This window comes from Neomonachus schauinslandi, chromosome 3 (assembly GCF_002201575.2).
Source record: "Neomonachus schauinslandi chromosome 3, ASM220157v2, whole genome shotgun sequence".
NCBI lineage: Eukaryota > Metazoa > Chordata > Mammalia > Carnivora > Phocidae > Neomonachus > Neomonachus schauinslandi.
Genome location: NC_058405.1, coordinates 171331010 through 171355235, shown reverse-complemented (window position 1 = coordinate 171355235; position 24226 = coordinate 171331010). Strand labels below are relative to the sequence as shown.

The 24226-nt window shown below is 37.7% G+C and overlaps 1 protein-coding gene across 1 annotated transcript in view; it reads left to right on the top strand.

The window, feature by feature from the left end:
• Nucleotides 1-24226, top strand: part of ABCA12 (ATP binding cassette subfamily A member 12) — a 168926-nt gene that overhangs the window by 7465 nt on the left and 137235 nt on the right. Inside the window, 1 exon segment of the mRNA XM_044913734.1 lies at nt 6774-6867. Coding sequence (XP_044769669.1) covers nt 6774-6867 — 94 coding nt within the window.

Genomic DNA, 24226 nt, shown 5'->3' with positions numbered 1-24226 from the left:
ACCACCCTAGTGCAAGGGACACAAACTCAAATGTCTGTACAGGAAAGAGAAGTAATATGACTGGTTGATGTGGGCCAAGCATAAGACAGTAGGGAATGGTGACATTTATGATGAAGACTAGAGCGTGGATGCCCTGTTTAAAAGCATTCAAATAATAGTAGTTTCCTCAAAGTTTTAAATATATGGTAACACTTACCAATTTAAAGTTCACCTGTATCTTATTTTCTAATTTACTTTCAGTGAAAATGATTTTTAAGAGTAATAAAAATGATAGACACAAATAGAATCAGATGGGCCAGCAGTAATTAGAATAAAAGGTTCATATGAATTCCCTAAAGCTGAAATTATGTGCTTTGCTCAAATTTTTCAGAAAATTAGATTTGAGAGGTTTTCAAAGATTTGAAACAATAGTTCTTAACAAATGCAGAGGCAAATGCTACTAGGTAATTCAAATTAGTTAATAGGTATTACAGATTGGCTCTAAATGAAAATTTTTGAGTTAATTTATATTTGGTTCATTCAAGGAATTTCTTATGATTTAAACTTGAGATTTTGAGTGGATGGCTTCTCTGACTTCAAGGTCATTGAAATGTATATAGCCATCACCGTTAATTTCCCAAACATTGTCCCTGTGTGCAATGGGATATGGGATAGGGTTCCCGAATATGAAACATATTTGTTTTTTATCTCTTTTCTTGGCTCTTCATCTTTTCTCTTTTGCTGTCTTTTAAAATTTGGCTCTGGATTTTTAAAAATTATTTTAAAAATAATTTCTAAATTTTAAATTTTGAAACAATTTCAAATTTAAAGAAAAGTTGCAAGAACAGTACAAATAACTTTCTTTCTAGAGCCAGTTGAGACTGATGCCCCATTACCTTGGACACTTTGGTGTCCCTAATTTACAAACAAGAACATTCACCTACACAACCCAATATCACCATCAGATCTTTAGACACAATTCAGGCTCCATCAGATGTCCCAGCCATGTCTTTTATAACAAAAGATGCCAGTTCAGAATCACGTTCTGCATCCAGTTTTCAGGTCTCTGGTCTCCTTCAGTCTGTAACAGTTGGTTAGTCTTTCCTTGACTTTCATGACCCTCACACATTTTGAACATTTAAGACTAGTTGTTTTGTAGACTGTCTGTTGTCTTCTTATTTTTAGACTCTGGCTATTTATCTTTGGCAGGAATACTACAGAAATGATGCTGTGTTCTTAGACCTTCAGGAGGTACATGATGTCCCTTTGTCCCATTTTGGGGGAAACTATTTTGAGACTATGTACATATCCCATTCCTCATTAAAATTCCAATTTATCTGTTTGTTTATGTATTTATACCTACATAGATTCCCAGATTCCTAGTTTATTCAGTTAGATGTAATTTTTTATTGTCATAATATTTTCTTACTTTTTAAACTTGGCCAGTGGGTCAAATTTGATGCTCGAGTTTGTGATAGGCTGGTATCTGTGTCCTATTGACATCCCCCACATTTTCATTTTTTTTAAAGATTGTATTTTTTTTTTATTTGAGAGAGAGAGCACGAGCAGTAGTGACGGGCAGAGGGAGAGGGAGAAATAGACTCCCTGACAAGCAGGGAGCCCAATGCAGGACTCAATCCCAGGACCCCTAGATCATGACCTGAGCCAAAGGCAGACGCTTAACCGACTGAGCCACCCAGGCACCTCTCCCCATCATTTTCTGACATTCTCTAAGCAGTGTATCTATCACCCTTTCTTTCTTTCTTCCTTCCTTCCTTCCTTCCTTTCTTTCTTTCTTTCTTTCTTTCTTTCTTTCTTTCTTTCTTTCTTTCTTCCTTCCTTCCTTCCTTCCTTCCTTCCTTCTTTCCTTCCTTCCTTCCTTTCTTTCTTTCTTTCTTTCTTTCTTTCTTTCTTTCTTTCTTTCTTTCTTTCTTTCTTTCTTCCTTCCTTCCTTCCTTCCTTCCTTCCTTCCTTCCTTCCTTCCTTCCTTCCTTCCTTCTTTCCTTCTTTCTTTCTTTCTTTCTTTCTTTCTTTCTTTCTTTCTTTCTTTCTTTCATCTATCTATCTATCTATCTATCTATCTATCTATCTATCTATCTATCATCTATCTCTGTGTCTACATCTATTCTGTAGCTTTGGCCAGGCTTGGAAACAGTGACACTCTAATAGCAATGAGCACACCTAGCTCTCAGATGTCTACTTAAAGAAGCTAGGGTTTCTTGGAAACGTGGCTATTTTCAGGGTTGGGACAGAGAAAATACACAATGAGGTAGAAACAACTTTTCTGAAACCAGAAAAAAAGGAAATAAATAAGTTATACCCACAAATTTATAGCTATGTTTCTTATCTCTTTATGCATTTTGGAAACCAGGTGTTCATACCCATATCTTTAATTCTAACCCAACACTATAGCACTCTTGTTTTCCTGTTTTTCATGTTAATAATTCCGCTGATGGATAGTGAGAAACCTGGCTCCTCTTATGGATAATGTATTTACTTTTTTGGTCTACGTTCCTGTGTTGAAACCAGTCACCTGCTTCTTACCCTGAATAGAAACCTTCCTTACCCCATCTGGGTTTTGACCTCCCATTGTTTGACTTCTGAACTGTTTTCTCTTCACCTTTTTAGGGACCCACCTTCTTCCCTGTGTTATTGTGGTGCCTTCAGTCCTAGTATGGACTAGCCTTTCTCTGGGCCTCAGCAAAAGGATTTTCAGGCACTGAATTGTTCTGGAAGGGAAAGGGAGGAGAAAGAGAACAGAATGGGACATCTCAATGGAAAATAAACCCTGGAGAAATAAGAAACAAATGCCATAGCCCACTAAGGAATTTTAAACTGCTCAGTGTGCATATGACTTTAGATGTCAAGAATGCGGGGTAGGGGGTGGAACACAAATGAGGTATAGAGGCAAATGTGAGATAATTAAAATATTAGCAAAAATATGAAACTTTTGAAAACTGCTTTTCCCTTAATTTTCATGTAGCCCCAATATCTATATGTGTAAAATCAATATATCAGCCCTTTCTCCGAACAAACAAAAATGAGTCATGGCTCATTGGTTTAGTATTTGGATACTTGACACTGCATTTGCTTCTAGGTTGTTTATGATAATATTTAGAATGGTGTTGGGAGCAATCCTGCTGCTATGAAAATTTAAATTTTGTTTATTTCTTGCTTTTGTGATTAACTTGTCAACCTTAACATTCCCAAGATCACCGTGTGGAGGGCTTTGTGTTTATTATCCTTCTAAAATGCAGTATGCAGAAATGTTCTCCAAACCTCTCTGACCTAAAAATCCCAGGGGAAATCTTTTAATAATAGATTGCATATAGGCTTGCTGTAGATTTTACCTATAATAGAGTCCAAATTTCTTAAACTATTCTGATATAGATTGCATTTTTGTCTGGATTTAAATCATGTCTAAAATTAATTTCAAGATTTATCAAAACATCCTCATGGGACCATCAAATTAGATCAATTGAAAGACAATTTAAAGATATCCCACAACATACGCCCTTTATTTGAATGTGAATGTACATTTGCGTTGGTACAATTGGTCTCAGTTGCTCACTGAATTCTCATGAGGTTGCTATAGAAAATGAATAGATGCTCCTGAAAGTAACTATGGGGCACTAAACCTACTCAGATGATTTTTTTTTTAAAGAATTACTATGACTTCAAATATAAAGCCAAGGAATCCACAAACATTAAATTTTTAAACCCCAATTCTTTATAGTCTACATTTCAAATAAGTCACATAAAATAAAAATGATACCTGTATCTAGGTCTTGGAAGAAGAGACTCTAATTTTTGAATGTATCAGAGACTAAGCTAGAATAACACATCTTATATTTCTATAACACTCATATTTTTCTGATATATTTTCTGTAAGGCATTATTTTTTCCTCAGAGTAGGATGATAATTTAAAAAAAAAAAATCTAGCCCAAGTATTTTGATATTCAGATCCTCATCCCCTGTTCTGCTTCCCAACTGGGTATGTGACTTTGGGTAAGTTAATGGATAAGGCTGTGCTAACCTTCTGCACCACAGAGAATAAAAAAGAAAGTTGGATCAGATCAAGGCTTCTTAGCCTCTTCTGTGCCATGGATGTCTTTGGCAGCCTGGTAAAGCCTATGGTCCTTCTAAGAATAGTGCTTTGAAATCAATATAAATAGAATTGCAAATAAAACCAATTATATTGAAATTCAGTCATTAAGGTATTACAAAGCAAATTTATGATATGGTAGTATGTATTTCTTTATTATAGCACTAAATAAATAAATACGGTAAACCCGTAACTACTATAATTTTTAATGTCACCATGAGTAGAAACAGACTTTTGAGGTATCTGCAACAACACTAATGTGATTTGAAAATATCTGTGATTTTTATTTGTGACAAAGTCACAAGTACTTCTAAGAACATTGTGGGTTGTTGCCTACATTCATCATTAATGGAAATGCTAAATTTCAATCAAAAGGTAGAGAAAATAAAAATGTAATTTTTTTTCCTTTTTTTTTTTTTTTAAGATTTATTTATTTATTTATTTGACAGAGAGAGAGAGCACAAGCAGTGGGGGAGTGGCAGGCAGAGGGAGAGGGAGAAGCAGGCCTCCTGCCGAGCGGGGAGCCTGATGCGGGACTCAATCCCAGGACCCTGAGATCGTGACCCGAGCCGAAGGCAGACGCCCAACCAACTGAGCCACCCAGGCGCCCTGTAATTTTTTTTCCTATCCAAGTTTACAAATGCCCTGAATTGTATCTATTAGTTCAAAGGAACTTGCCAACAAAAATATTCTAGGACTTCATAAACAATCCTTCTAGTTAGGTCAAGTGGCATACATTTAGAACTGCTCTACTTCAAGTGTGGTTCATGGACAGCAGCAACAGCATCACCCACCTGCAGCTAGTTAGAAATGCAGAATCTCTGCCAGACCTCAGATCTACTGAATCTGAATCTGCATGTTTCTAAGATCCATAGGTGATATGATGTGCATATCAATGCTTGAGAAACACTGCTACAGATGAAGCTGTTCAGCCTGTCTGGGAGCTTTTCAGCTATGATCAAGTATCCTAGGATTTCTTAGGTCTACAGTCAACTTCTTCCATTTGCTAAAAACTTGCCCTTAAACCTGCAGTCCAAGAAGTTGGTTACAGGCCTTTCAGCAAGGACAACAGTGCTGTAGACACACAATGGAGATTTTCATAGTTACTTAAGGATCAACAATTGAACAGGTCTAGATTGTTTTGAAGATTCGAAGAGACCCAGGCAGTAGTTTGAGATTTGTCAGAAGCAGATTGTCTCTGAAGTGGTGGGGAGTGGGGGAGAAGTGGTAACAAGTCTGCATAACCAGACAGAAACATAGTTCCAAGTTGAAATTTATTAAGTATAGGTGAAGCTAGAGAGGGAGGTTTTTGTCTCATGGAGTCAAAGAATGAACCTGGTTGACAAAGGAGAATGATCAAAGTGATAGGACTTTATTAATCAAGGATACAGAAAAAACTCTCAGGAGTGAGAGGGGTCCTGACAAGGTTGCCAACATGGACCTCCACCGATAGTCTTTTATTTAGAACTGACCAGGGAGCTCATGGCCTTAACATTCTTGGGACGTCTTTGTTCAAGTAAGGACTGGTGATAACATCTTTAATGGCTTACTTCTTCTTTGGGATCTGGTCATTCTTTGTGGTCACAGTGTGACTGCCATAAAAAGAACCCACCTCTGACGTCCAGGGCAGGGTGGTCTGGTTTATTCCCTTATCTCTGGTTTCATTACACCTCAGCATTTCGGGAATTTTTGGTGAGCCTAGTCATGTAGTCCCCCTACCTATCCCTCCCTACCTAATCCCACTTGTCCCTTACTCATTGGTAGTGTTTGTTCTGTAGGGTTTGGTTTGAGCACTGTAACTGTTTGCATATCACAGTTGATGTTCTTGCAAATAGGTAGTTTTCACTGCTCTGGAACCAGTTTTATATGTATATAAAATATTAAGTAGTTCACATCTTATGAACTGAATCATGTCTACATGGGAAGAAAAGCCACTCCTTAAGTGTCTTATAGTGAAATCCTCTAATAGAAATTTCGATGCAGTATAAATTTATTGAGCATCTGTTTTGTACCAGTAGAAACTCAGAAATGAAGAAGACACTGTTTCTGCCATAAAAGAATTGCCTATTTATTATAAGCCAAGAAAAAAAATATAGATAGGTAGATGAAAAGAGTATAAGTTCTATGATAAAAGCAGATGCAAGATACTATTTATAGTGGTATGAGGGCCTGCATAGAACCTTAAGTTCCCATTTACTCATTTACTCATTGACCCACCTATTCATTCATTCCTTTACCCATGTTTATTGAATCATTATCCAATGTTGTACACTAATCTTTATGGCTGACTGTAGAATGCTGACATTGGAAATGGTAAGATAGGTCTAGGTTGAGATTATTTTGGGGTTTTGTATGCCCTGTTTAGAATGTTGAACCTTATCCAATAAGCAACTGAAAGATTTTTAAGTAGGGAAATTACTGATAAGATTTGAATTTTAAGATCATCACTGTTGGGACAGTCATGAGAGGTGACTCTAAAGGGGGCTTCAGAAGCTCATTTTAAGGAAAAAAGCAGTCTTGTGTTCACTTCAAGTTCTCTTATAGTTTTAAAAATCTCTCATTCCTTTCTAATTAATAGTATTTACAAGCAAATACCTGGTTTGTGTTGGAATTTTATATGTTGTACTTCTTGTCAAGTTTTTAGTTCGGTAAAATAATTAACATTTTTTTCCTGTCATTATTTTACAGCTTTGGACTCTTGTCTTGATTTTATGGCCAGTCATTATTTTCATAATTTTGGCTATTACCCGGACCAAATTTCCTCCAAGAGCAAAATCAACGTGTAAGTAAATGAGATTTGTTTGTTTCCCTAATTTTGGGATTCTTTTTTTTTTTTAAAGATTTACTCATTTAGGGGTGCCTGGGTGGCTCAGAGGGTTAAGTGTCTGCCTTTGGCTCAGGTCATGGTCCCAGGGTCCTAGGATTGAGCCCCACATCGGGCTCCTGGCTCAGCGGGGAGCCTGCTTCTCCCTCTCCCCCTGCTCATGCTCTCTCTCTCTCTCTCTTTGTATCTCTGTATCTCTGTATCTTAAAATCTTTAAAAAAAAAAGATTTACTTATTTATTTGAGAGAGATCAAGAAAGAGAGAGAGAGTGTGTGTGTGCACAGTGGGGAGGGGCAGAGGGAGAAGGAGAGAGAATCCCAAGCAGACTCCTCACTGAGTGTGGAGCCTGACACGGTGCTCAATCTCATGACCCAGGTGCCCCTAATTTTGGGATTCTAGTTAAAATTTATTTTGATACCACCTTAGTGTTTTATTCTAAATTTTTAAATTGTGTTTCCACTTGGAAGTATTTGTATAAATACCTCGCCTGTTTTTTCCTCCAGCTTTTGAATCAGTTAGAAAGGTGAGCCTGTAATATTTATCTAAAAAATTATGAAGCATGTAGGAGCCAAAATATATTTTAATCTTTGTAAAATTTTGACTCATTTATTATTCACCTCATAAAGTTCATTATGGTATGTACAACACAAACAAGTAGCAATCTCAAGCTAGATCATCCTTTACTTTTTGTATTGTAGCAGAAACCATAGACTGGTATTTGATCAACCAAACAAATGATATGCAGAGTACTATACAAATCTCTTATCTCTCTTCAGGGCTGGTATGAGTGGTGCAAATGTATCAACACATTTAGTTTGAAAGAACTTTGTTTTCCAGTTAGTGCTATTTTAGCTCCATTACTTTGTCATCACCCAGTTCAAAAATGGGCACAATGCCAACTCAGGCCATTATTTTCTTTTGGATCCAGAATGAAGATGCAGGAAAGACTCAGAGAAGTCCTCAGAACTGAGGAGGATGAGTTTTTTAACCACAATGATCTGATCAGTGTTCTTTTTGCTTTTGTTCTTAAACTTTGGAGCCAGTTTTCTTGGTAGAGGAGTGAAGGTTAGGTGAGATGCTTGATGTTTCACAAAGCAGCCATCTTCTGAAAAGCTTCTCGTAGACCAAATTTCTGTAAATCCGATTGTATTTCAGATAAATTTTGGTGATTTGCTATATAAAAGAAGATTATACTGAATTATTTGTAAAGAGAATAATGAGCTAGTGACTTTTAAAAATAAGTGTTTTTCAATCACCCAGTCCTAAGAAGTAAGATGACAGCCATGGTGGAATCTTGATTCATACACAATAGAATAATTTGGAAGAGAGCATCAGTTCAATTAGTGTAAAGTGTTTAAACTCTTGGTACTAGAATAAATAATTCCTTACATTTGAAAAGCACCTTACCATTTCTAAAGGACTTTTGCTCAAGTTATTATGCAGAATTATTGTTGAAATTTTATTAGGTTGTTTATAAAAGCAGCATAATATTGTTCTCTTCGTATTATGCATATATTAGTTCTTTATAACAGATTAAGTCCATTGTATATTGTTGAAATTTATGTATTCTTGCCTATCTTAAGTAGCATGGACTTCAAAAATAATGCATTCAGCACATAAGGACAAACACTCTGAACTATTCTGGTTTAAGATGCTAATTATCAGTTCACTAACGATAGTGACAAAAGGAGTTTGTTAGCTTCTTTCAACAACTTATTTCTACCAATTTCTTGTTTATAAGGATTTTTCAGTTATGTAATAAGTTCCTCCTACAAAACTTACAAGACAGAAATATAAGGTGTGTGCGTGAATAGTCTTAATTGGTGCTACCTGATGGGATTTAGAGGTTTGTGGAGAAAATCATGGAGAGCTCTTATAGTTCCACTAAATTATGAAGAAAAAAATTGGAAAAACCATGTGATGAGTGCCTCAGAGACCTAATCTTTAAAAGGTTCTGCAAAAACACAATATCCAGAAGGAGATGAATAACCACCTTTTACTATGGTCTTATGATCATATGCTAATAATAATTAGTTATGAGGTGATTGTCTTTTTGTTTGTGGGTAGGAGAGAACAGAATTATAGGGAAGTTCAAACATTGGAAGTATTTTTGCTAGTCTCTCAGACCTTATAAGACTCAGTTAAAAATAGTTTATTGTTTTTATTAGAACTTCATGAAAACTATTAGAGGGAAAGTACCCTCTCACTTTACAGAGGAGAACACTGGGACCCAGAGAGAATGTAATTTGCCAGAATTCAATCATGTGGGATAGGAGAGAAAGGTTTTGGAACCTACCTTTACCTTGTTCTTGAGATTATTGTCGCATATTTTACCCTCTTATACAGAGAGCCAAAATACAAATTGTGTCCAAAATGTCAACTCATCCTATAATCAAGTGTAAAACATAATTTTATAATTGAAGAGGCTATCTGTACAACAAATTAGAGAATCTGAAAGTAGTACAGCTGCAGTTACATTTTTTCCCTGTCTTGTGGTAGAGAGGGAATAACTCCAAAATGAAAGCTTGGATTCCGGGATTTTTATTCTTTTTTTAAAAAATTATTGTTGTTTTTCTTTGTTTCTCATATAGTGAAAGATTAAAATGAGTTCATGATAATAAATGATAAAAAGAAATATTTCTTGATCTCATATGTGCCAGACACTTAGGGAGGTAATGGCAATATTATTCAGTTCAGAGTGGAGAAAACCAATGCACAGAGAGATTAAGTAGCTTGACCAGGATTGCACAGTTAATAAGTGGTGGTGTCAGGATTTGAACCCAGGTCAGTCTGGCTCTAGACTCTAGTTTTAAGCTTATGGATTTACATTTCTTACATCTAGGAGTCAGTACTAATTTCTCATGTTGCATTATTTAGGCTTCACAAAAGTAGACTACAAGTTAGAGATTAGGAATATAAACACCCCATCTCTGTCTCTATCATGAAATCAAGAAATATGGGGGGAAAGGTGCATGCCAATGTATGAATCAGAGTTATCCTAAATATTAGTATTCAGTGGAGAATGCTGTTTCTCTCGGACTAATTCTGCATGAATCACTAGTTGTAGTATCGTGGAAACTGGGTCCTGTTTAACAGAGTTAAATCCTTTCTGGGCTACAGTGTCTGTTTCAGTGCTAGTTGGGCAACAGAGAAATGAAGAAGAAACTCCAGGCTACACTCCAGCTGAAACTCAGCTATGGTGAGAAAGGAGTTGTCATCCCGTGGGCACATTCTGCTCCCAGAATAGCTGGGCAGATGTGTAGGACTGGTGTATCATTCAGAACAAATATAATTAGTGACTCAAAAGGCTCCCTCTGTAGTTTTATTGACTGTCTGGAGAAGTCTGGATTTTTGGTGAGTAAGGAAGCTGCTGCAGTCTCTGCCAAGGTGAGCACCTGTCCTGAGCATAATACTTACTTCTGGCATTGTCTGCCTTCACTTACACCCTTCTGGGTCGCCACAAACAGCTTCGGTAACTAGCTTCTGTAAATAGTAAGTCCCAGGTAAGGAAAGCTTCCCAAGCCTGGCAGATGGGCCAGGATGCTTCTCGTTCACATAAAGAAATGGCCTAAGACACCACATTTGAAATAGTTCCAACCTCTTAGAATCTGTACATGCAGTGACTTGTCAGGAGGCAAACTTTAAAGCCGAAAAATCATGCTTAGGAGCAAAGACAAACAAAACAAAACAAACCCTCCAAAACGCATTTAGACTAAGCCCAGCTATAACATAGTGAGTTATCTTTGTCTCCTTTCAACACGCACATGCCCACAAAGTGCAGGCAAGCAGTTCCTAATTACTGTGGAGCTCACTACCTTTTAAGAACAGAAAAAACCCTGCCATAATGAGATAAGTGGACTCCAAAAATTGCAGTCTTGCCAAATAAGGAGTCACATTTTTATGAAGTTAATGAGAAACAATATTTTCAAGTGGTTGAAAATACCACTAAAAGCACAATGGAAATGATACTGTGTAAGTATGACCATAGCCTGGATTAAACTCCGATTATCTCGAGGCCATCACTTCCTAATACCTCGCCTCCTCCGAAGAGAAGAAATTCAGCCCATCTCACATCTGAAAATGAGCTGGTGGAAGGCAGGAGCTAACTGCTAGTTGTATCACACTCAAATGTGTGCTAGCACAGGGTTATCCTGAACACTACCCATCTGGATGTAACTCCATAGCTTTGGTAAATGCAAATCACCACGACCAGCATGTCTTTTGACCTCCAGAGCATACCGTTTGTCTTCAGGGTTGCGATAAAAGTCATAGTAGGGGTGGAAATTTATTGAACATCTTAGTACGTGTCAGACACCATGCTGAGTACTTCACATATGTTTCCTTAGTGAATACATCATCTCTATAAACTATGTAGTATGATTTTCCTAATTTTAGGGATGACAAAACTGAGGCACAGAGATGTTAAGTAATTTACCCATAATCACATGGGTACTATGTGCCCGAGCCTGGATTTTAAACAGAGTTTTACCTGCAGATACAGTAGTTGTATTCAAGTTGTGTCCCCCAGCAATGACAATCCTAAGGTCTGGCTCATTTCAGTTTATAGCACCTCCTTTTTCTTCCTCATACCACCTGTTAGCACTACCATAGATGGAACATGGCTATAAAAGTGAACTCAATCAGCTTTTCTACCTGTCAACAGCTCTAGGAAAAAAATGTGAGAAGGAAGATTGAAATTATTAATTGGTGGCTTGTAGGATCCCTGCATGTTACTATACCTACAGTCCCTGAATTGTTAAGAGGAAGCTATTGTGTGGTTTTATGTTGAAAGAGCCAATGAGGCCTCTTACTCGTGAGGGTTGTGAAAGTCAGAGGAGCCAGGCTTTTTCTGGCCCTGCTCTTGCTTCTGACTTTCCATGTGGCATGTTTTCAGGGAAGGGATGGCAAATGCATGAGGACAGGATTCCATTCTGGGGTACACCACGCTCTCCAGCATGCTCAGGATTTAACAGTAATAGTTGCACCTACAGTAAATAATTTCCTTTTCTGTTTTGATTGGCTCAAAATTAATGCAGGTTTTGTTCTGGGAAGCTCAGAACTCATCATCATTCATCTCCTGCCAGGTGTTGCCCCATCCGATTTCTCCATTCTCACATGTGCCAGCAACACCATGCAGTCTCTCAGGTTAGAAACATCTGAGTCATTCCTGACTCCTCCCGTTCCTTCATCTCCCATAACCGTGAGCCTTCAAGATAGAATCAATCTTGTGAAATGTGTCCTGGAGTTACCCCTTCCTTTCCATCCTTCCTGCAGTCCCTTGATTCAAGGTCTCATTGTATTATGCCTGTGTGTCTTCAACAGCTTTTTATTTTGCAGGTGGAGGGGCACTCTGGAAGCCCAGCCTCTAATTCTTCCCATAGTGTATCATCAGATAATCCCTTAAAATATTCTTTGGGTCTATTAAGTTTCAACTCCCCTTTATCCTACTTTCGAGACCTTCATAATCAGGATTCATGCAACTTTCTGTTCACTGTGCTGTGCAGTATGAGACCTTTGCCTAGAGAGGCAGTGTCCGAATATCTTCCACACACCCCATGCTCGTTCCCACTTGGACACACATGCTCATGTCTCTTCCTCCTCGTCTATCAAAAGGCAAGCTCACATCTAAGGCTTACCCTTTTGCCTTCCCTGATCACTCAAAACTCCAGTTATTTCTCCTTTATATCTCTCTTGTGGATGTATGGGCTAATGGTGGTTTTTGAATGCTTTATGCTTTAATCTCGACTCACTCATTAGACAGATAGTACATTAATAGCAGAAATCATGTCACAGCGTCATACTAATATCAGATATAGCATGATTCCTACCAGAGAGAACAAAATAAAAGTGTAATATATCATTCAGAATTTAGTGCAGTTTGAAAGATATGGGTGATTGGATTATAAAATTTACCCAGAGATGCATAATAATAAAGCTCAATGTGAATCAGATATAGGTAAAGGATAATAAGTTAGCTTGCTTTTGGTTTGGTTTCTACTTCTCAGATCCAGGTAAATCTGACTGTGCTATCAAAAATATCTCTAATGTTAATACTGGGGCAAGAAAAAGGGTATAAAGCTCCGTCACTCCTCCCCAGGTAGATCCACCTGGGAATTTCCCTCACAAATACCTAAGAGTTCATGTGAATGTATACAGAAAATTTGTGTGTGGGAGAGATTTATAGTCTGCTTCTTGCCTAAGATTCAGAAAATGTTAGAACAACTTTTGAATTTCCCAGTGAAAACCCCATCATTTACTTCTTTCATCAGCAAATCAGTAGTTAACAATATTTTTTGGAAACATTACTGACCCTTTAGATGGCACCATGGAGGTAAACTCTGTGAACCTCAGAGAAATGGAGACTGTGACTATGTCCCCTAGCATTCTGCACCGAGCTGGAGGAAACCAGCAGGAGGGAGGCAATGTGAACATGGCCTGGGCACACTCCTACATAGGGGCAGCTGCAGCTCCTGGTTTTAGTTGCCCATCTCCCCCTGTTCCTAATGTGAAGTTCTGCCATGCTCTCATGCAACGCCAATGCGCACACCCTGATGCCAGATAACACGACAAAAGGATTTCTCAACTAATGCTTTGTTAGGTTTAGTACACAGAGTTGCATCAGAGAGCCAGAAATATCTTGAAGTATAATAAAACTTAATTTAACAAGTAGAAAAATAGGGGCACCTGGGTAGCTTTTGGTTTTGGCTTGGGTCCTGATCTCAGGATGGTGGGATCAAGCCCCACGCTGGGCTCCGTGGTCAGCCAGGAATCTGCTTGAGGTTCTCTCTCCCTCTCCTTTTGCCCACCCACTCCCCTCTGCGTGCTTTCTCTCTCTCTCTAAGAAGTAAATAAATCTTAAAAAAAAAAAAATAGAAAAAATAAAGAGTAAAGAATAGCTACTGATTGAGCAGTGGAAGATTTCTTGTCTTTTGGTTTTATTCCCCCTGTCCTTTCTGCATCATCCCTACTTCTGATGATTTACCTTATTAGCTTCCCAGAGGTGACTACCCCACTGACATCGTCTCTGGGGGCCACATGTCTTCTTTTTTTCACTCCTTATCTCTCTCCTTCCCTTCATAAAGAACAGAGGGGCTCCTGTTACTCTCAGGTAGGGACTTCTAATACTCAAGTCTATATGATAAAGATAAATAATTGATTATTTATAAAATTCTCACAAGTACTGTCATCTCACTTGCTGAGGTCCCCAATAGCAGTGGATGTTTCCAATATACCCCTGAAGCTAAGAGCCAGATTTAACAAAGTTCAACTTACTCTTCTTTACTTATCTGAGAGCACAGAGCCCAGACACAGGCTCATAGGTGAGGGTCTGGGTCCATGGTTGGCTGACGGTGTGTTCTCCGGAGTGACTGTTAAACATTCTTATAAGTACCACCCAGGAAATCTGGCGTAGGAAACCTTAGTCATTTTATGTTGCTCTCACTGTTCAACTTTTCTCATTCTCTTTGATTAGGTCACATTGTGTCTTTTGCTTTGATAAATGAACCAGTGTATATTTTTAGAGTAGAGCAGCCCTCATGGAAGAAATGCCATAGCATACGATATTTGCTGGTCTTGACTCAGTTAGAATTTCATTGTGGATTCAAATTAGAATGACTTATAACATCTTCACATTAGGAAAAATAAAATCTGTGGTTATTTAAAATAAAATCTTTTGGTTTTGGTTATGTAGTCACATATTTATATGTAAAATTATTATTATTGTGAGAGGCAGTATAAGGGCTTAGAGCACAGACTCCAGATTCAAACTGCCTGGATTCAAACACAAGCCTTGAATAAGTCTCTTGGATCCTCCGAGCCTCAGTTTCCACATTTACCTATCAAAGCTAATAATAGCACGCTCCTCACAGAGTTATTGTGAAAATTGAATGAGTTAATACTTGTTAAATACTTAGATAAATGTCTGGCACATATTAAGAGCTGTATTAGTGTTGGATATTTTATATTTATATTATTTATAATATTATATAGGTATAGGGTATAACATCAATCATTGAGTATCATTGAGCTAATCTAGCATCATATTATTTGATATAAGAAAACTGAGGCTCAGAAAATTTAAGACTTGATTATAGTTTCACATTTATTCTTGCCTCTGTCACATATTTAAAGGGTACCTGTTATGTCTGCACTAATTAAGAAAACCATGAGCCCTCAGAACAATCAAATCCATAGGAGGTTAATAAGTGTGTCAGAATCTGTAATAAATAAATATGCAATGTGATAAATTCCACAGTAGAGGTAGGCTCAAAAGCAAATCAGTGAGGAGATAGAGTCCAACAACCTTCCCTGGGATCAGGGCTGGGACTATGGGATGCTAATGCAATGCAGACTTTGAGGGGTTAGCAAAATCTCAGTAATCAAGATAATCATATTTCAATACAATATTCTAAAGTACAAAAATTAATTTTACTACTCTTCACCACATGGGTATTAAAGAGAGCACATACTGAATGGAACACTGGGTGTTATACGCAAACAATGAATCATGGAACACTACACCAAAAACTAATGATGTAATGTATGGTGATTAACATAACATAATAAAATTTTTTAAAAAGTAAAATCAAAAAAATTAATTTTAAAATTCTATGATGAACAAAATGTTAAAATTTTAGATGAAGTCAGGCTCAGTATTACTGACTTTTCTTTTGCCTTGGGCTCCAGTGTGGCTCCCACAGCACTGTCTGTGATATCAGGAAAGGCTTCACAAGGACGTCCTACATCTTAGCATGAGCTTTAAAGAATGAGGAGGAGTTTGTCAACTAGACAACTAGTGTCTTTGCATTCCTCACAGACAATGACCAACATGAGTGGGGACACAGGACATGACAGAGTTAGATGTGCCAGGAATTTGGAGTTTGTTTTGCCTGGAAAAGGAGGATTTCTGTTGCAAGTGGGAAGCTGAGGCTATTTGGTCAATACTAAAAGCATTGAACTTTATTGTGGAGAGGATGAGGAGCCATTGGAACTTTTTAGTGAATTAGCTTTGTTTTAAATATATAACATATTTATGTTTTTTCTGGTCATAGATATAAATGCTTATTATTTAAAAATTAAATAATGTACTATAAGTATGCATACGGTAAAAAGCAGAAGTCCTGCATAATCTTGCCTTCTAATGATAACTATTGTTAACATTTTAGTGTACATTTTCTCAGGCTGTTTTCTATCTATAAACAGATATACTCAACCACTCTACCTTAATCCAAACCATATAAATACACCTGTTGAAAGATGTGGATTACCCTGGGCTTTCTAAACGGACATCTGGTGGTGGTGGTGGAGGGGATGGCAGAGATGATTAGCTGGATGATGAATGGATGAGGTGCTGTATTGAGTGGAGCCATGAGGACCAGACAGTCTACAGAACTCCCCTGATAATTTTGATGCAACTTTAAGTTTGAAAGCTACCTTTTCCTTTCTTTTCAGTTATCTTCTCAGTTATCTTGTAAATCAGTTGCATTTTTTTTTTTTTTTTTACTAGCTCACTACTGTGAAAGTCAACCAGGGAATGGATTTAATTCTTAAAATAGTTTCAGGGAAAACTTTGCCGGCATGCCCTGCTTCATTTTAGCACTGGATCTCTCACTGTAATCTGCAGGATGCTAGAAGTCTCACACCATTTTTATGTCTTATGTTGAAGATCACATCTTCAGGACAGAACAGTTGAGGAGAATGCCTCCACTCTGAGAGTGCCATCAGATTGGTAACTAAGGAAGGGAGTGTTCATAATTTCCTGAGCTTGTATGCACGTAGGTTTGTCAAAGATGATATCATGAATGTAGTTGCATGGCCAGTTCCATTTCGACAAGTACTCCACACACTAACATAGAATCACTTGCTTTTAGCTTCATCAATATCAGGAGAATGAGAAAATGTCAAAAATTGTTTTGTTATTTTGAAAATTACTGCCTTGTATTAAAATGGTACAAAGATGCTTGTGGAGGTTCATACTCTACAAGATGTGCCTAGGCTATGAAGAATAGATCTGTGTTTTGTCCTCAAGTTGCTTACGGTCTAACTCTGGAGTGAAAACACACACACACACACACACACACAAGTTATATCCCGTAATAGCTTTAAAAAAATAAAAAAGTTAAATGTAACCAAAGTAAAAGTGTTAAACATAGCTCTGGGCACAGTGCTTTGCACATAGTGGTAACTCAAATAGTTAGTGATTGATAGTGACATGTAATAACAGTTCAAATACTTAGGAAAAAAGTATTAATAAGTCATATTGGCTATAAAAACTACTGGAAGTTTTAAAAAAGGAAGAGATTGCTGTGCATTAGTGTCATCAAGAATTACCCCAGGACTTAAATTAAGCTTGGAAGGAAAACAAATGAATATGCTGAATATGCAACAAGAAGAGATGTGTCCTTCAAGACTGAGGAAGGTCATGATCAAAAACTAGCCAAGGATAGGTAGACTGGATCAGCCAATGGAGAGTGTAAGTGCTGTAGAGTAAGAGAGACCACGCTGCTTCTGATTATGTGAGGCTTTCAACATTAGACGGAGGAGTTTGGATTTTCTCCTATAGGAAAAGAAACAATAGAAGTCTGCGAAGAACTATTTAATTTTTCTTTTCCCAGCATGGGAGATAAACTAAGGGAAGTTTGAAAAGGTCTTCCACCATAATTGTTTATCTTCATCCAGATGTTTTTATCATAGGCTCAATTAGTTATCTATTGTCTATAAGAAATTGCCTCCCCGAACTCAACGGCAACGACAGCAAACATTTATTATCCTCCAGTTCCCATGGGTCCAAAATTTGAGAGTGGCTTAACTGTGCAGTTTTGCCTTAGGGTCTCTCATGAGAGTGCGTACAATTTTTACTGGAGTTGACTGGATGATAGCTTGACTAGGGCTGGCAGATCTTATTGCTGACCTGCTTAACAAGTTGGTACCAATTGTAGGTACCAAGTTGGTGGCTTCTCTCCACAGGCTGTTTCAGTGTTTTCATGACATGGCAGCAAGCTTCCCCAGACCAAGCAATCCAGGAGACAGTCAGGCAGATGCTAGCCTTTTTACAACCTAGCCTCGGAAGCCTCCAAGCATTACCTCCACCACATTCTCTTCATTAGAAACAAATCACTAAGCCTGTGCCCAAATTCATGGGCAAGAGGATTAGGTTCTACCTTTGGAAGGAAAAAGTGTCAGAGATTCTATGGGCACATTTTAAAACCACCACATAGACTAACAAGAGTCAGGGGTGCAATAATAGTGTGTGCTGAACATGCTTGAAATATTCAGCCCCACCACAGCAGAGTCATTATTTGCTTGAGTGTATACTACATTCCTAGCACCTAGCACAGTGCCTGCATGTGGAAGGATCATTAAACACTTTCTAAACTATTACTATTTTGTAGATAAAGATATTTATTTTCAGAGGTTGTAGCGACAGATCTCACTAAGTAAGTGTTGAAGCCAAGATTTAATTTGGTCTTACTACTCAAATCCTCTTTCTACGCCCCATGCTATCTATCAAGCAGAATCATTCATCTCTATTAGAAACACTCACCTTACTGTTGGCATAGCTAACAAAACCACTCTCTGGAAAATCGCCTGGTACTTAATCGTCACCCAACAAATATTTGTTGAACAAATGAACAAATTTGGTACAACAATACATGAAGGCTAGAGATATGAAGAAATCTGTTCAAATTTACTTACAAGTCAATGGAAGACTGTGAAATACAGGCCAGAATGCTTGCCCCTTGTGCAGGTTATTATTTTGTCCCATCCTATTGAAAGGATGCTATGTTTAAAGTGTAGAAGTGAGATGCGGAGTTTCTGTGTTTTGAGCAGCTTATGATCTGATGACCACCTACAAGGATTCTATGGAGAATTAACTTTATATCATTGCATCATTATTTTGAATATAGTCTCTTTGAGAGTGGGAGTGGAAGAGAGTAGAAATAACTGCGCATCAGCTAGAATTTCTCTCATATGAGTAGTAGTATGCTTTGACATTTAACCCATAGACAAAAGGATACGAATGCATTTGAGTAGAGCATGACATACTTAAGTTCTCACACACCTCTCTACACAACTACTAATGCTATTTACTCTGGAAGAATTTTGTACCAAAATTGAACCTAATCTGCTTTGAAAACTTCACTCACCTCCATTGAATCCTGTTAGTTCTAATTCGCTGTTTTAAGATTGCATGCTAAGCAGAACTCTGAAAACTAGAAAAAACAAAAACAAAGCAACAGAACTTTGTTATAAATCACATTTCTTTCGGAGGCATGCCAAAAGCTGAGATTTAAGGTCTTCATTTTGTTGATTTATCTTTAGTTTTATGTGGAAATTTGGCATTAAATAGATAATCCGGAAGGCAAATGACAGGGATGAGTGAATCTCATAGGCGAGTTCAGTTCTGGGTTATTATGAATCCTGTGCTAACATTCGGTAATGTAGCCAAACCTCCAGAACAATAAGCAGTCAGTTTTTCTGCAATGTTAATGCAAAGAGTATCAGATTTTAGCTCAAATAAAATCTAAAGCAAATGAACAAGAGTGGGATTAGGTTAATGTTAAGCATTAGGAAGGTTGCTTAAGGTATTAGAGCCATGTTTCTGGCTTTATTGCATAGATTTCTAGACATCTAGATGAGCACACCCACTGAACACTCAGCTATTCACTAAACAAATACTCATTTATCGTAACACTGTGTGGAATCTAAAGGTGAAGAACACAAGCTTTTCAGATAAAAACATCAGTAATCAAATTGTGAGGGCAAGACTAACCATACCTGACCCTAAAGCCCATAATCTATTACATAGTCAACTTTGATAAGAAACAAAGAACAACAAATGCACCAATTTTTTTAAATACAATCCTTGGAGGCTAGAGAAGTTAGCCAAGCTTAATATTGTGAGTAGGACTTAACTGGATCCTAAGGAAGACTAATAGGATAATTGGATTTGCATGGAGAAGAATGGGACATTTCTCTCTTTTTTTTTTAAGATTTTATTTATTTGTCTGAGAGGGAGAGAGAGAGAGCACAAGCAGGGGGAGTGGCAGGCAGAGGGAGAAGCAGGCTCCCTAATGAGCAAGGATCCCGATGTGGGACTCCATCCCAGGACCCTGGGATCATGACCTGAGGCGAAGCCAGATGCTTAACTGACTGAGCCACCCAGGCGTCCCGAATGGAACATTTTTCAAGGGAAGGAAGGGAATAAACCAAGTTCATGGTGTTGGGATGTAAGGTGAATGGTCTTATTTTGCCTCAGGCAACCTTCCTTGAACCTCTATACTAGGTTAGTTTTCACCCCCACTCACCCCTCCTTTATATAATTGTGATTTACTATGTATGTATTTATTTGATGTTTTTGTCTCTGGTCTCTACTTCATGAGGCCCCTGCCTGAGCTTGTCTTTTCCACCAAATATCAGCAGTGCCTCCCACTAACAGACACCCAATAAAGAAGTTTTTCCCCCAACTCCATTAGATGCTACTGAGAAATGAGTTTGAATGGGTGATATAGGTCCTAGAGACCCAGGGTCTCAAATACCAGAGTGATGCCATTAGGATGCCCTTACCTGATAAGCAATAATGACACATGGTAATAGGAATATTGTGTTTTGTGTATATTAATCAAATAGCATAGAAAGGTTATATCACGGTGAGTAGAAGGCTGGAGCAAGAAAAAGAATTACACATTTATTGAAATTACAAAAAGTGGTGGGCATTGTCACTAACACAGCTGATGAAACAAATGGGAAAGAATGAACGATATTAGGAAGAGTAAGTAGGAGATGGTGAAGATTGGGTTTGGGGCACAAAGGAATAGTTCGAAATAAAAGAGCTCTCCTAGTTTTTAATCTGGGATAATGAGAAACTCGAATAGCAAGAACTATAACAACAGTAATGATTCCTTTATACAATATTGTCTTTTAATTATTGTAAAAATCTTGAGAGATTCATTATTCTGATTTCCATTTTACACATGAGAAACTCAAAACTCTTAGGCAAATTGAGCCTACTGATCAAACCCATGGGCCTTTGGTCTGGGTGTTCAATTCAAGTCCCATTTCAACCTTTGTGATCTGGAGAAGTCACTTGACTTCTCTGAGCCTCGGTTTCTTCATCTATAAAATGAGGATAATCAAAATACCTATCTCATAGCATTTTGGAGAGAGTTAAATAAGATAACACATCTAATAAGATGGCATGTATTAAGTTAATCTGTGATATCAAAGAAGAGCAAACCTATAGTCTACTGATGTATATAGTAAGTGCTCAATAAAAGATTTTGATTAGATGGCTTGTCCAAGATTAAACAGCTAGTAAGTAAAAAAGCTTGTGACTTGCACCCAGTCCTTTTGATGTATTTGTTATACACATCTGTTGCTATTAGGGAAAAAAAATAAGGCACAAGGATAGAGTGGTGAAAATATTTGTTGCTTACTAGCCGAAGGACAACACTTGTTTATTGCAATCCATGCATTAAGAAGTACTCATCTGATGTTTGAAGAGAAAAAGAAAACCATGGTTCTCACCTTAGTTCTGCCAATCTAAATTATCCTAAGATTTGGGAAGGGATGTAAATTGCTCTTTGGTTTCTATGCTTATGTGCTAGATCGTATATGTGAAATTTTGCCAAGAGACACACTGGATAAAAGTCCTCTTAATGCTAAATTAGTCCTATAATCTTCAGCAACAACCACTGTTAATGGAACTTGTTTCTCTTTGTGAGTCTGTGCTTTAAAACTGAAGGCAATAAAGATGTTACATCAACTGTTTATAGTTGAGAAGCCAAGTACTTTTTAATAGAACCAACGTTTGAAAGAATTCTACTCCCTCCAGTAGGCCCCAGACAGCAATCACACAGGAAAGGGAAATTGATGAGAAAATGTTTCTGAGAGCAGAAATATTCAGAGGCTTTCTGGCCTGCACATTCATTTGTAAAAGATAGCCCTTGTTTTACTATCATATCCTTGCTAATATTTGTCTTGATTTCCTTGTGTAAGGGGGTTCCTGATAGTTTGAGTATCAATAATCACTGTTTTCATTTTGAGATGTTCTTGTCCCATTCTTTGAAGAAGGCACATGCATATCACAAAACCATAAGCAAGAAAAGATTATACAGTTTATAAGAAACCTAGTTGAGCATAAGTAAGGCTTAGAAAAAAAAAAGAAAAGAACAACTTGAACTATAGCTAAAAAGAATCCAATCAATCCAGAGTAGGTATTCATTCACTTTAGTTATTCCTATCATATCTCTGGGCCCTTGTTTATACAGTAGAGGTCTGAAGTACCAAAACCTTCTTTGAATGTGTTCCAACCAAGATTTGATTTATTTTTTTCTTTTTAAATTTGTTCCAACTCTCCCAGCTCTTTCAGTGTGCATGGACCTTAGCAGATGCTCAGTAAGTATTTACTAGATGGATGGGTATAGGAGTGCTTTATGGAACTTCTAAATCAATGCATCACAGAGGTTTTCCCCAAAATACCAACTCCCTATTTGCTACTAAAACTCATTTAAGGAGCCACTGTGTTACATCACCAACATCATTCAGCATTACTAATAACCAATGCATGATCATAACTAGGAATTAACAAACTTTTGTCCAAGAATAGTTTTCTTCATTCTCATTTCCCTTTCTTAAATTTCACCTCCTCCCATTTATTAAAATCCTAGTTTGCACTGATGACAAATAACCCCAAACTAAGCCTCTGACAGCTCTGTTTCCAAATCTCCCAGTCAACTCATGATAAATGTATCTAATCCAGATCAGCTCAAGCTATTGAAATATAAGGGCTTTTCATTATGGTAGAGTAACCCAATTGCAATACCTAAAGAAAAATAATTAAGGAAATGTGGGTTTGTTAGAAGTGTTCAATAAATCTATTACTAACTCCCTTTTCTTCCCTTTCTTCCAAACTGGCCATTTCATAATGCGGGGAATGGATCCCCCATCCTCCGAGTCATCCATAGCAAGGAAATGGTACCATCCTTTCCCTTCACTTTCATTTCCTTCAGTTACCAAGTCCAGTCAGTTCTTCTTCCTAATGAAACTCTTCTGTCTCCATCTCCACTGCCACTGCCTTAGTTTAGGTCTTCCCCTTGTCTCTTTGCTAGGACTACAGCACCTTTTTATCTGGTTTCTGCACCCCTGATCTAGCTCCCTTTGGTCTATCATTTATACTGATGCCCATTCTTTTTCTTTTTCTTTTTTTAATATATATATTTTTAATTTTTAAGTAATCTCTATGCCCAAAGTGGGGCTTGAACTTACGACCCCGAGACCCAAAGTTGCATGCTCCACCGACTGAGCCAGCCAGGCACCCCTGATGCCAGTTATTTTTCTAAACACATATTTCCATGCCAGTTTCATGCTTAATATCATTCTGACTCAACATTACTTTTGGGATAAAATCCAGACTCTACGACATGGCACCTAAAACCTTTTATGTTCACGCCTAACTCTCCTGCACCCTCTCTGGCCGTAATCCTGTCCCTATCAGTCAGTCATGTACTTCACACCCCAGCCACTTTCAACAGACTACAGGAATTGCTGCCATTATGTTATAAGTGGGGTCCAGAACATCCAATCATGTAAAATGCCTGAGCCTGTTTTGCAAGGATAATGAAATAACCTGGTGAGCCAGTTGCTGTATATCTGAATTCAAGTTATTGTATTATCATGGAGTTTTATTGTACTTCAGTCTTCTCAAGGGCTTTCTTACATTTATGCCTTTGCATATATTATTTCCTCCTTCCCTGTCATTCTCTCTGTGAATTCCAACTTGTCTTTCAAAACTCGTGGCAGGTATGGCCTTCTCCACCCCCACCTGCCCACTTTACCTTCTGCCATAAATTATATTAGGAGTCCAAATTTCATACTTTAGTACCAAATGAAGTGCATGACCCTATCACCATAGCAAGTATCATGCCAATGATAATTGTTTAGATACATGCTTGTCTCTTTTCCTTTATCTTCCCGAACCCCTCATCACACACACACACACACACACACACACACACCATGCATGCGCACACACCATTTAGGGTAAGAATCTTATTTTTCATATCTATATTTGCTCTAAATACTCAGCCCAGTGGCAAACACAAAGAACAAATTCATAATCTAAATGGAAGCTAAAGATCTGCATTGCAGTAAACCATTTGAATAAATATTTGCTGCTTCGTGCTTTCTAATCTGTTAGGAATATCCTAAGCTGGGGCACCTGGATGGCTCAGTTGGTTGAGTGTCTGGCTCTCAGTTTCGGCTTAGGTCATGATCTCAGAGTTGTAGGATCAAACCCCGAGTAGGGCTCTGCATTCAG